General features: G+C 35.6%; 1 protein-coding gene across 3 annotated transcripts in view; it reads right to left on the reverse strand.

The window, feature by feature from the left end:
• Window positions 1-223: 223 nt before the first annotated feature.
• Window positions 224-13,719, reverse strand: part of LOC123319858 (facilitated trehalose transporter Tret1-like) — a 33,723-nt gene continuing 20,227 nt past the window's right edge. For 2 of the 3 annotated variants that reach the window (XM_044906862.1, XM_044906861.1), the window contains exons 4-11: window positions 11,082-11,208; window positions 10,714-10,846; window positions 9,664-9,849; window positions 9,497-9,595; window positions 9,056-9,258; window positions 8,525-8,743; window positions 7,387-7,573; window positions 3,983-4,704 (exon numbers count right to left, since the gene is read on the reverse strand). In XM_044906862.1, coding sequence (XP_044762797.1) covers window positions 4,217-4,704; window positions 7,387-7,573; window positions 8,525-8,743; window positions 9,056-9,258; window positions 9,497-9,595; window positions 9,664-9,849; window positions 10,714-10,846; window positions 11,082-11,208 — 1,642 coding nt within the window. In that variant the 3' untranslated portion in view covers window positions 3,983-4,216. Of the gene's footprint in view, window positions 1,036-3,982; window positions 4,705-7,386; window positions 7,574-8,524; window positions 8,744-9,055; window positions 9,259-9,496; window positions 9,596-9,663; window positions 9,850-10,713; window positions 10,847-11,081; window positions 11,209-13,719 lie in introns of those variants that run through there. The other variant, XM_044906864.1, reaches the window with a different exon arrangement.

Here is a 13,719-nt window from a genome sequence, read left to right on the forward strand (position 1 = left end):
TTCTAGTGTTGTTTTCTAAAATTTTCTACCAACTTGACTTACTGAAGTTAAAATCATTTTTTCATCCTTATTCTCCCACGAGAAGACCTTATATACTTTCAACTAACTTTCATCAAGTGAGACAATGCCTTACTGAGCATTTCCAAGAGAAATGGATGGTAGAAGAGAGTGTTTCCGTTTTTTCTGAATATTCCAAGGAATGCTCGAAAATTGAAGCAACAAATGAATTAATCCACAACATTTATTGATAGAAGATATCACTATAAATTTCACATTTATCATGGTCCCTGATATTCTTAAGTACATGTCAATTAAAAGAAATTCAAAAGAAGAAAGATCACTGGAATAATAAAAATTCTGTCAGCTAAAATTGCATGTCATGAGAATGGTTTAATGAGTTTTAACGGTCTCATTGGTCATGGAATTTGAATCATGGTTATTTTGCGACGAGATTCCCTTAAATCAATCAATTGCCTAACATTAATTGTTGAATTAAGACCAAAACTGCCGTTGTCTGGGTTGAAACTGGGACACTCTGTAAAGAGGAGTTCCTGTTTAGATTCTATCGGAATTGTTAAGTTAGTAATACTTGGTTTTGGGATTTATCGTTAGTTTTCACTATGTCTTTGTTTGATATCCGTTTTCTGGCGTGTGAAGACGATCTCTTCGGTTTTTTCTTTTGCCCTAAGTACATCGTATTGTGGAGGAAGTACTCCTGAATCTGACTCAGCTTCTTCATGTGGGTTTCGGGTAGGAAAACGTAGGAATAAATCGCTCCTCCCACGGAAATGACAGCAAAGAAGTACTGGATACCGGATACTCCACCTAAAAGGGCAGTAAGACTGTAGTAACTCTGTATGGAGAAGAACATGAGGAGGTTGGCGAACGCATTGGTGATGCTGTGCGCTATGCCCCTGATCTCTATCGGGAAGAGTTCTGCAGTCATTGTCCATGGGATGCTCAGCAGTCCTATCATGGATGTGACCACGTACATTGCTAGGGCTAAAACTGGTACCCATGTCATGTCGGTCTCCTCTGAAAAAAAATTAAAATTTCAACAAGAATATTTCCAGATATCATATACGACAGAAGCGCATAACATAACCACCAATAGCCACTATATTCAGTACATCTGGATGCTTTAAATCAATACAGATATCAGATGAAATTTGCGGTAGCTGATAACACAAAGATGCTTGTTAAATACCAAAAACAGTAAAAAAACGAATTCAGTTCAGAATATTTATAAGGTTGGCAAACGTTTCTGAACTTGTCCATTCGAAATGAAAATTGACATGTTCGATATGAATTCTGTGCTTTGCTTTTTACTCTCTGTATATCTTTATTCAATATCTATTGCATATCCAGAGATTATCCTGTGAATATCTCTTAGATATGTTATGATACATGATCAAATCAGATAAGAATGTTTATGAAATTTTTTTATGTGGGTTAGTCTTTGCTTTTTAATAGTATTGGCTTTATTAAAAAGTTGTCTATATGGACCTAGCAATCATCTTATAGTTGACATAGAATTGGTAGCTATTTATGGAGTGATTCATAGATGTAACATCTAACCAATCATCAATATAATTTCTAGTTGCGTCGCAATTTAAATTTATTTGTTGATTTAACATGATTTCCGGTAAGTATCATCTGATTTTACGGGCAGAACAAGAAGTGAACCACAATTCCAAGAAGATTCTGATTCGTAGGCCAAGTTATTTCTCTCCTACTTGACGGACTGAACCAAAACCGTTCAGAGAACAGATAAATGTGACAATTAGAATCACACGACACTGCCTGTGAATCATCACCTGCGGAACATAGAAAACAATGCCCATGATATCTGTCGCTTCTGTCAAGAAAGCATTGAAACAGCTAAACCAAAGAGTTACTAAGAATTCATTCAGTAACATACTATTACTAGAATATTAACAAGTTTAACGATACGAAGTGAACTAGCCAATTTGCCATCGTCAAGACAACTAACGTACCACCGAAGAAGAGCAGATGCTGACGATGGTATGGTTTCGGTCTCATTTGCCTTCGTCAGAGCAACACAGCTCTTTCTTCGATGGAAATACTTTTTGGCTGATCTCGTACTTTGCGATTATAAGCTACAGCTACAGAGGTTATGGATGTAGGACCCCAGAAGCGTGGTGTGTTGCACAATATATCTGTAGCTCAATATGTTTGCGAGGTTTACAAGGCGTTATGGTCCATCTCAATCTTTTCTAACCTACCACTTAGTGTGGACTCATGTCATAAGTCGTCTTGTGAAAACGAAATAGATCAACCTACTACGACTGTTGGTAGAGCTCTATTTGGGTCTACCCTGAAGGAAAGTTTCAATTTCTCGATGGACAATTGACAGGCACATATCTGTCATATAGAGTAGTTCGTTAGATCACTCAAGTGGTTATATAAGAACGTAGATTGCGGTAGTAATGGAGAGGTCTACAAGTGACTCGAGAAGGAGAGTGAGCGTTTAAATGATTCTATGGTTAACCTATCTGAGCTATTGCTCATCTCCTCAGCAGTTTACTGATTGACTATAATAGTGTTCATCTATGAATTTTCTAAAGAATTATTCGTTTTTAGATTAATTTTCTTTTTTTGTAATAATGAGATTATTTCTCATGATTCTTATAACTTTTAGTAAATAGTTTTTTTTCCACACATTAGATCTCTCTGATCTCTAGAAATAACTGTACGATTTTAACTGTCGATGTCGAACAAAAGCAGTACGCTGCTGCAGTCGCTCAAATAGTGTCTTCACATTTAGATAAACCATTGCGTAATCGAACATAGGCGTAGGAAAAGTATGGAACAGGTTTAATTGCCCTAGACCTTCTTTTCATTCTTTGTTGACTGTAATGCGAACTTACCTTTTCAGTTTTCATATTTTCTTTCCATTCCTGCAATGGGTGACAAAAAAGTAGTGTTATAAAGAAAATTCGGTTCACATTTTGCTCAGAACTTTCTCCAGATCAATTTTATTTATACTTGCTACTGTTTCATTAAGCATATACAACATAAATTTCCTTTCAATTGACGATTCGAATTTAATATTGATGAGTATGTTCAATGATTTCAAATCTTTAGAATATCATTCGCAGATAACTGAAGGGTTCAGCCTGTATACGATATTTCACAAATAAAATTGCCCCAAAAACGTTTCCTACCGTATGTAGTACTCAAAATCTAGAAACTAATCAATCCAAAATAAAAAGCGATTTCGTAATTATATGCTCTTGATGTACAAACGATGTTCAATTCTGAATTAATTCAATCTTTCCTATATCGAAACAATGAATTCAAGAGTTGAGAATATACAAAGAATGAAGAAGCTATCAAGCCAGAAGAGAAGAAGATAATTAACGTTACAACCAAGCCTGTACAAAAAGAAAAATTTTGTGTGTTTTGTGTAGTATCGTTGGAACATGAAGTTGATAAAAGAAAGATAAAACACTACTGAAAACTGTATTACATGATTTTCACTAGGTGAATGAGTTTTTCAACCACTACACAAAAGCATCTTCAGCTGCATGTAGGTATAGTACTGAAAATCAGGTAACTCAGTTTCTAATTTAATTATAAATGTTCATAAAATATCGGCTACATTAATTAGATAAAGCTAAAACTTTGAACATCAACCGAAAACTTAGACAATCAATAGTGAAATTCAATCAAACGGTAATGCCTTCTTATCAGCATGTTGCTAATAAAAAGATCTTCATTATATCACTACAATAGAGGCCTCGTTAACTCAAAATGCCCTATGTCTCCAAAATGCTCAAGTCTCCATTATAAGCTAGCTATATAAAGTGTCTCATTTAATCCGGTGTTCCTTCTGTTGACCTTGAAACTTTGTGATGTTAAGCTAGCCCAGAATAAAGTCAAAATAGTGGTATATGGAGGAATATTTATTTGTTCGAGGAAAATTTTTGTTGCGCAAGTGGGTGAGAAAAATAAAAACTAGAAAAACATTTTATTTGTATACAAAATACATTGCATAACATTCTGGTCTAATCGAAATGAACAATATTGATCATTTATTGTCAAATACACAATGGATGAAAGTAAGGAGACACAATTAAAATATACATTTATTTCACTAAAAAACATTATCACTAAGATCACTGAGAATTATCTAATAAATAATAAATAGGAATTTGTGATTCATCATCATCCTGGATACCTACCAGCTGCCTCATCTAGGTAACAGTTTCTCACTTTGAGACGTATTCACATCTTTGGCATTTCTCACGATGTCCTTACTAGTCAACATTGTCATCTTTGGTACGGAGTTAGTCCTTCTGGCCTTCTTCGATTTCTTCTTGTTCTGGCACAGATAGAACGTGTTGTAAAGGAAATATTCCTCGATTTCCTTCAGTTTCTTCTTGTGGGTCTCGGGTAGCACTAGCAAAACGTAGAGGCTACCGCTTACGGAGATCGCTGCGTAGAACAGCTGGGTGCCAACAAGACCATGGAAAAAACTCTTCATTCCATAGTATGTCTGTATGGCGACGAACATGAGCAGATAGGCGAATGCGTTCGAGAGGCTGTGGGCCATGCCTCGTATCTCGATTGGAAACAATTCGGCGGTCATTGTCCATGGTATATTCAGCAGACCGATCATAGATGTGACGACGTACATGGCCAAAGCCGCAACAGGCACCCATGTATGTACCGTCTCCTCTGTGGAATAACTTTGGTATTTAGTATTGGTTCGGGCGATGCTGAGCATGCGTTCGCTTTTGTCCCGACGTAAGCTCTGGTGAAGCTTTGGTTTTAGCCCTTAGGGAGAGTGTTATTGGGGATGAGTTTATGGGATAACATTATGTTCATGCACCACATTCTATGACGAAAAAATACGAAGCTGTAGAATTATCTTATTTCTAATCCCGGGGAAGACGATATCCTAGGATATAGTTCCAGATCTCGAGATCCCGAGATATACAGAGTGAGTTTCTGACTTGTACATATATTTTAACACTAGATTCTAGTGGTCAAAAGGAACACTTTGTTTCTTTACCACTTTTTCAGATTCGGTCCATACAGGATCTCCCAGGATTAATGGGAATATATTTGGATATAGGTTCAGAACATCAAAATAAGACGAAAAGTTTCTATGGAGTTAAACCCAGAAACGCACCGTTGAAGAGTTACGTTGCTTGAAAGATGACTACTTGATTATGAATGCCTTCAAATTCTCAACATGGAACAGAGATGAACAAATGAAATTTGAGGTGGTACTTTTCAAATATACAGGGTGAGTCTTTGACTCGTACAAATATTTAACAGTAGATTCTCGAGGTCAAAAGGAACACTTTTTTCAAATACCATTTTTTACGATTCGGCCCTGATAAAAAGGTATAGCCATTTTAAGCTTCCATAATGAACTCTGTGCCACCCCTGGTAAACAAAATTACCTTCAGAACTGGCTGAATTTGTGACGCTTCACATCTGTGGATCTCTCAAACAGAGTTGCAATTAGGCAAAGTACCCAATTTTGCGAATATAGAAAATTACAATTTCATGAATTTTAATAGCATATATCTTTTCAACCAAGCCAAATTGGAAAAAATGGTAAAGGGAAAAAGTGTTTCCTTCGACCTCAGGAATATTCTATTAAATTATTATATGTATCTACAAGTCAAAGACTCACTAAGTCAAGAACTGTGAGAATATGAAGAAAAATCCTGAGACAAGTCGTTCAAACTGGATGCTCTGGTGTGTTTTGTTCTCAAAATGCGCAGTTTTATGTATGACTTGGCTTCTTCAGGCAATTTCTAGTAAAGTTCTGGTCATATTTTATCTTCTCAATTAATGGAACATAGATAACTGAGAATAAGAACAGATGTAAGAGGAGTGGTTGGAAAAGGACAGCATACACGTAATCTTGCTTAGTTCAAAGCCTTAAAAAGCTTTTAAAGTAACATTTTTTAAATCTATTGGCTGAACTACGAGCTTTGGTTTGTTCTCTGGTCTGGTAGAGGATTAGTTGTGTCCCACAATGAGTGTGAGTTAAAAAAAAACATCACAATATCGATCAACCCAATGAGTGGATAGTGCCCAAAAAGACTAACAAAATTAGAAAACTTCCAAACAAACATATCACTGGGACAGGAAATATAAAGCAAAATTCGGTTATTGTGGTCTCCTGACTAAAGCACAAATGTTGATGGAATTCTCAAGATATCCTACCATATTTTGAGAATTCCTTATTACCTTCATCATGACAAATTCATGCAGCATTTAGTGGGTTTTATAGTACACTCAGTGGCAGAAAAAATTACTACAACGTTTGAATCAAATATGGATATCTATTCTATGTGAATGAACATCTCTAGATTTCAACACTGGATCACTAATGATTTTTTTTTACCAAAACGTTTCGCTTTTCGCTCAAGTTTGGATAAATACGAGGAGTACCGTAGCTTACTGGACAGTAGAGACCCCACACGATCAAAAACGAATTAGTGCGTACCCTTTGTTGTTTTTTTTTGTTGTTGGAATAGACAATAACGCAAAAACCACTCTGTAGATATGGCTGAAAAACTAATCGTTTCCTATCGTCACTTAAAGAAGTATATTCGAAGAAATTCGTTCTGATAAATTCATTAATACTGGGTGTTCTGTTCTCTATGTCAGTTAGTACATGTCTTTATGTAAAAATATCTTATAACTGACTTTGTCTTATCCAAAACGTTGCTTCACAACCAAGTACTAGGTTTCGGCTTGATAGAATATATATTTGTGGAATATTTTTCTCAAGAGATAAGAAGCGTTGGGTGGGTTCCTTACTTGGATGGGTGACCACCTTGATTATGAATGCGAACAAGCGTCCAGAAGCTTCTGATTGCGTCCCCTTGTTATTCTCTCATTTATAAACAAACCAACTGTGAAAATATTCCAGATAATTCTCCTGTGATACTTCTTTATATCACAATATACAAAAATTTGGTGGAATCATGGTGACTTTCCAGAACAGGAAGAGTACGAGACGCATGACTCGTTCCACAGAAAAGAAGACTGAATGTACTTTTATCTATTGGAAATTCACAGTGACATGAACTTTTTTAAATTGAGCCTAACCAAAACGAAAAACTCAACTTTGTTTATTGTACCCTGCCTTCTTTGGATCTGAAAATCTCCTTTATTCCTCCAAACTTTTGTATACTCCAGTACTCACCTATCTTTCCCAAAATCCATAGGATATAATGAGCATTAACTTAGCCGAAGTTATTAAAATGCTTGAATACTTCCTAACATGAGTTAGAAAACGAACACAGCGAAACGAAGACAAACACAACAAATATCTACATTGAAATGGCAAATAGCAAAACCAGCGTTGAAATAAATAATGTTTGTACGTACTTTGTTGTATCCACTTGGTGAAAAGGGCTGACACACACATGCATATTGCCATACCAACTCCACTTGTCATGATCAGAGGTCTTCTTCTGAACGTTCTTAGCATGTAAGTGTTCACCATAGACATCAGACACCTGAGCGAACCGAGCAAAACAGATGCAAAATATGGATTCATTGTACTTCCTACTTCCTGTAACAAAACGACAAATGCAGTATTTCACGGTGAAATTTGTGATTATTATTTCACTAGAAGATCAAGAAGGCACCAATTTTTGGTAGAAATACTGAGTCCGAACAAGGGTGGAAGCAACTGAGTGAATCGAAGAAGTTTTTTAGTAGGGTAATCCAGAGAACGAGTAAGATTAAGAACTGGCCAAATAGTTAAGATACGACATTCGTTACATCTTACGTATTTGAAGACCATCCTTATTTTGACTGCCAACTCAAGGCAACCTTCACTGAGTGCTAAATTTTATCCACCAATTCTAATGCTACCGTGACTTCGAGAAGATTCATGAAGACACAAATCTTGAAAGGAATAACCTTGAGTCTTAAGTATCTTATGAAGACTCAGATTCAGAGAGTACCACTATTGGCCAAGGCATCTCATAATTAGTTGCCCCCAGCACACATATTACATGCAGTCTGCTTTAGGGTTCCCTATTTAGGCGATATAAGGTCTGCACTCTTGCACTAAAGCTGTAAAGCAACTGCCAGTAAGCTGATATCAGTTTGACTGCCGCTGAAGAATGTAACTGACCTTCTTTGCCAGTTTCTTCGATTAACTGAACAAAATCAAGGAATGATTGTCCAAAACAGAGACAATACATGGAAATCAAAGGACAATAGTGTTAGCAAATAGCAAAAAGGTGCAATCGCACTTCTCTAAGATTTGTCACCAATTGTACCAGCTTTTATAAAGCCATAAAGGAATGAGCTAATGTTTTGACCATGGACGATCTTCTTCTCTTCTGAGTGAGGTGCTTCTTTCGAGGCCTTTTGTGGCTCATTGTTCATCCTCATGCAGTTGGAGCCTGTTTGGTTTAGCCTCTATCGAGAGGCCCTCTAGAAGCTTCACGTTTTCGAAGAATCAAATGAATAAGACAAACACCACCACCAAATACCACATCAAAAACCTTACTTTGAATAGCTGTACGGAGTAAAATAGGGTTATGTATATTCCAGCGAACTGTTGGAAGAAGAAGAGTCCAACGAGAATGATGAGAGGCTTATATCCAGTCGGTTTCATGAAATCTTTGATCCTGGTCATTATTCCTGTACCGGTCAGAGCTTCTGATTCCATCTTTTTCTGGTGCTCTTTCTGTAGGGCTGCCAACTGAAGCTCAGCTAGGGATTCTGCCTGCGAAAGAGGAATAAATCATTAATTTGAGTTGACTGGTATCTATTTGTTTTTAGGTGATGAACCATAAGGAGATCTTTGTCTTTCTTAGCTGCCAATTAGGAAAAAAAAATTCGTATTTTTACTGGCCCTCAATTTTTGACCACGGATTTCAGAATCCCCTTGTATAATGTGATTTATTATTTCGGAATGAGAGCTATTTGGTTTTATAGAGATTAAATCAGTCGAGCACACCGCATATGTAATAAAGAGACCATATAATAGCATAAACAGAGTGCTGGAAACTGTTCAAAAGAAACTGGAAAAAATTACCCTGTTTTCAGGTTGGGGTTGGTATTTATTGATCCAGTCGAGGGACTTCAAGGCGTCTTCGGTTCTCCCTTTGGACACAAGCCAGGCTGGGCTCTCAGGTATGAACATTATTAATATGCATGGCACAATTGTGTATATGTTAGACAACCAAGCAACTGTCCTCCAATTCATAAACCAACCCTTTGCGTAAACCATCACCATTCCTGCGAAATAGTCAGAATATTATTCGAAATGAAATCATTTCGATGAGTTTATTTCGTGAAACATCAATTTGTTGAATGAAGAAGTTTGGTAAATTGATTTTACGTGAAAAAAATGGATTTCTAGAAGAGATAAGAAGAAAAATTCATCATAGGACCGGTTTAAATTGAACCGTTCTACCCTCATCAAAAAAAAAATCTGTTGGACTTAGATCCGGCGAGAGTGAATACAACTGCTTACCGAATGAGGTGTACGCTGGTGCCAAAGATATCAAAGAACCTCGCATGTCAGCTCTGGCTATCTCTGTGAGGTAGACAATGGCAGGTCCGGTACCTAGAGCTGAAAAAATTCGGTACAGGTCAAATTTTTCGGAGGATTAGGTTATTTTTGATTCGAATAACACCAACCTGAAGCGAAACCATTGAAAACTCTTCCCAACAGCATCATTGGCAGATCGTGAGCTGTAGCTATCAAAGTCCATCCTATGATACCAGGAATTGCTGCTAGTTTAACTGTATTTAGTCTTCCAATCATGTCCATCAGTATACCACCAATAGGTGCGCCAATGGGCACTGTCAAAACTATTATACTCGCTGAAAAAAATATGGATTGATATAGGCAATATCTTTGAATAAATTCAGTTAACTATTATATAAAAATATCAGTCATCAAACTCTGACAAGCAACCTATTCAAACATAAGAGATTCACCATAAAATAAAGTTTGGTAGCTAATGAAAGAAAATTAAGAACACAGTTATTTAATAGAAAGTGAGTGGAGTGATGAAGAACAATTTTTGGGTCTTCTTGAAAGTTGGAAAACCCTTTTTGGGCTTCAATAATATCTCAACTGTGAGCTGGATTCGAAGTTCATGAAAATGGTTCGAAATACCATATTATGGGTCCTTGCACACAATTCACAAACATAAATTTTGGCTCCATTGCTCGTAATTTTTCATTGGTAATTAAAAATAACGAGGTGGCTTATCAACGACTTCAAACAATTTCAGTTGAAACGACTGCCTGGTTTTGCAATCTTCAGGTAATTGACCGTATTACATGGATAAGGTAATTGTTTCGTTATATACTCATTTATGAATGAAAAATTTCCGTTCCTAATGAGTTTTGGAAGAAATTATTTTTTTAATATTCATCAGAAGTTTTTCTACAAGAAAAAATGGAATTTCTTCTTCAGAGAAGGTTCAATCTATTGTTGGTTGTCCACATATCTCCAAAATGTGTAATTTAGCTCACTCACTATTCCTCACAGATTAAACAAATAAATACATAGGTAATACTGAAATATTATATGATCTTTAAAATTATATTTTTTTCAAATAGAACCACGTGGGAAGATGTAGAACTAGGTTAGATATTAGGTGGTCTAGAACTCTAGTAGTCGATGATTTTGATCGATTTTCAACCCTCCCAAGTAGAAAAAATGGGCATAAGACTCACCTATCCATGACTCTTCAGTAGGTGTGAGATTGAAATCCTTATCTTCTTTTAATTGAGGTAACAAAATCGCTGAATATGCCAAAGATATTCCCACGACTAAGTGATATAAAGCTGCTAGAGATGCTGCTACCAACTGGAAACAAAAAATGGGGAAGTTATTGAGTAAAATGGCAACAATATTGGGTGAGATCAAGATATCTGTATGTTGTTAAGTATTGATAGGTTATAATTTAAACAATTAACAATTACAATCTTAATCTGAATAACACTAACATTTGAAATACCACTATGTCTCAATCACAAAAACTTTTTAATTCAAGGAAAATAGGAGTTGAAACTTTATTTTTATCTTAGAATTGTTTACTCACTTGTGGTACCAACGTTTTTGTCTTCTTGCCTTCATACCTACTTAAAGATCTACAGCTGACGATTATTTCTTGGAACTTTTCATCTTGTTTTTTCTCTTCTAAAATGGCCCTTGCATTTTCTTCTATACTGAAAAAAAAAAGGTTAACATAATGATTATTTGATAGCAATAGTATGACGTTAGGAAAAATTTCGAGTTTAACAAAAACACATGATAGTGAAGTAGTGCTTCTTGAAAGTTTCAATTGTTTTTAGATATATACCTATTCAAAAATTGAGAAGTTTCAAAATATCTAAATTTGGTTAAACATATCTTCAAGACAAATGAAGATATCGTGAAACGGTTTCAACTAAGAGACTTTTTACGAAAAGAGAAGTACCAGAGACAGCCAGGATCATGCAATTCGAGATACCCTGTCATTCAAAGATATCAACATCGCTCAAAGTACAGAAAATGGATAATGAAGCTTTCGTTCATGTTAGAGAAATAACTCAATAAATTTGTACCATTTTAAATGACTGGTTCAGCATGAAATGCGTTGCTGCAATACTGATTTTTTGCGAAACTCAATCGCCTATATGTTATTGAAGACATACTAGAGTATTTTACTTCCTACCCCACAGTTGTCATACAACAAATAGTAAACAATCTCAGGAATGGCGCCTTCAAATTCATGTTTCCAAAAAGTAATCTCAAATTTACCTTTAAAGTGAATAATAACTCATTGTTTTGTCGATACTGCACTAGTTTGACACATACATAATGTTATCACAATCAAACTGCTAATGATTGATGGTGTTGAAATGAAATATGCAATAATTTTTCACTTAATTTGAATGTTTTCAATCGATGTGTAAGTAAGCAAGCACCACCATACTCGGATTTAATAAACCTTTGAAATAATGTCTCAGTTGACACACATTCCTAATTCAGAAACTTCAGCTGATGGAAATAAGTTGAAGACTTGAAATACTGAAAGAAATAACACTGAAAGATCATTAGAAAAAATGAATTTTGTGATTCTCTGAGAAGAAATATTAAAAATGACTTATATGTATATGTAGATGAAATTTACGCCTGTACAAAATGATAAAAAACTTTTTTTAATTCACCTTTATATAATCCGTTCATGATTGGCACAATTATTATTATAAACTATTAGAGTTGGGAGTTGAAACGATGAAAGTTACGGAAATATGGGCAAATTGAAACAAAGACAGTTGAGGCAATAAAAATTGATCCACAGACACTTTTATGGCTAAAATCTCTCATATTATTAATCGCTCGTCAACTTAAATCACGTAAGTGCAACTGTGAAAGTAGCAGGATTGTTCTCTCACACTTTTTCATGATAAAATTCACGCCAACAAATGTAATGAAGGTCCTGTGGGTGAGAGAATTTTTGGTAAGGTTCCAATGAGGCCACTCACAATTATACATTGTAAGAAAAATTGGATGGACCAATTCGTTCCACACATCAACCAGAGATGGATTTCGAAAACTGTTGCATTCCTTTTCCAAGTGTTGGAATTTCGTTTTTAGTTTATTTCTGGATTTCATCAAGGAAAAGCCACATCACTCAAATAATTCAATATTTATTGATAAAATACCAATCAAATTGAGATAAAATTGAGTACCTAGTTGTATAATATGGATACAAATGAAGAAAACAATTCTGCACCTCAGAAACACTAAAATTTAATTCCTTCAAAACTGTATTTCAAAATCATTGACCAGTATTGGGAAAATAAATGAACTGAAATCCATCATACCTAAGTACGTAGTTGAATCTAATATTCTGAAACGTTCAATATAGCAATTTATTGATTTTATGCCGCGGCAAGTGACATTTACGAATGAGCCTCTATATTTTACATAGATGTTTATTGCCGTGTCCCCCAATCAATCGAACCCTTTTTCATTTATGCTCGTACTAGTTTGAATCGATTTATTTAACCACTTCCATCCAGTTCTCGTATTGATCAAAGTATCGTATGATATATCGGTAAATATTGAATTCCGCCATTTTAAGTATGTGATTTCCTAAGAGTGATATCCCGGAGATAAGGAAGAGCAGCCTCAGTTGGCAAATACTTGAGAAGACGCCATCTGATAACTTATCAATCTATGCAATGTTTTGGATCAAAAATGGGATTACTGGGTCAAGTAAGGTTTCAGTGAAATGAGATAATGATTAGGAAAATGTCGATTGAATCCTCTGAAATATTCAAGGCTAAGTAGGCAGACTGTTGTTTTCTAGAAAGGTAGATTGAATGTTCGAAACTCTCAAGAAATTCACTTCATGAAGCCGCTTCTAGCTTCTTTGAAATAGTACGTCTTCCTCAAGAAATAAGTGGTCTTTGTCTAAGCCCTAAGCAGAAGCTGGTCCCTGCTTTCTTCTCTCTTCAATCTACAAGAAGGGATTCATCAGCATTCCTCGTCATTTTTAGAGCCCTCGAGTGTGCTGTGAATAGTCCACTATCATGACATTTTTGCTGTTTCCAGACTTTTAGTGCTGTCTTGATAGTCACCTCCATGAAACGAAATGTAAGAGAGGAATATCCAGCAGAAACTCCATCACTTCCATGAGGGTAGATCTCAGAAATCTTGTAAATACTGACACAGGCTTTCTTCTGGCT

This window comes from Coccinella septempunctata, chromosome 9, assembly GCF_907165205.1.
Source record: "Coccinella septempunctata chromosome 9, icCocSept1.1, whole genome shotgun sequence".
Lineage (NCBI taxonomy): Eukaryota > Metazoa > Arthropoda > Insecta > Coleoptera > Coccinellidae > Coccinella > Coccinella septempunctata.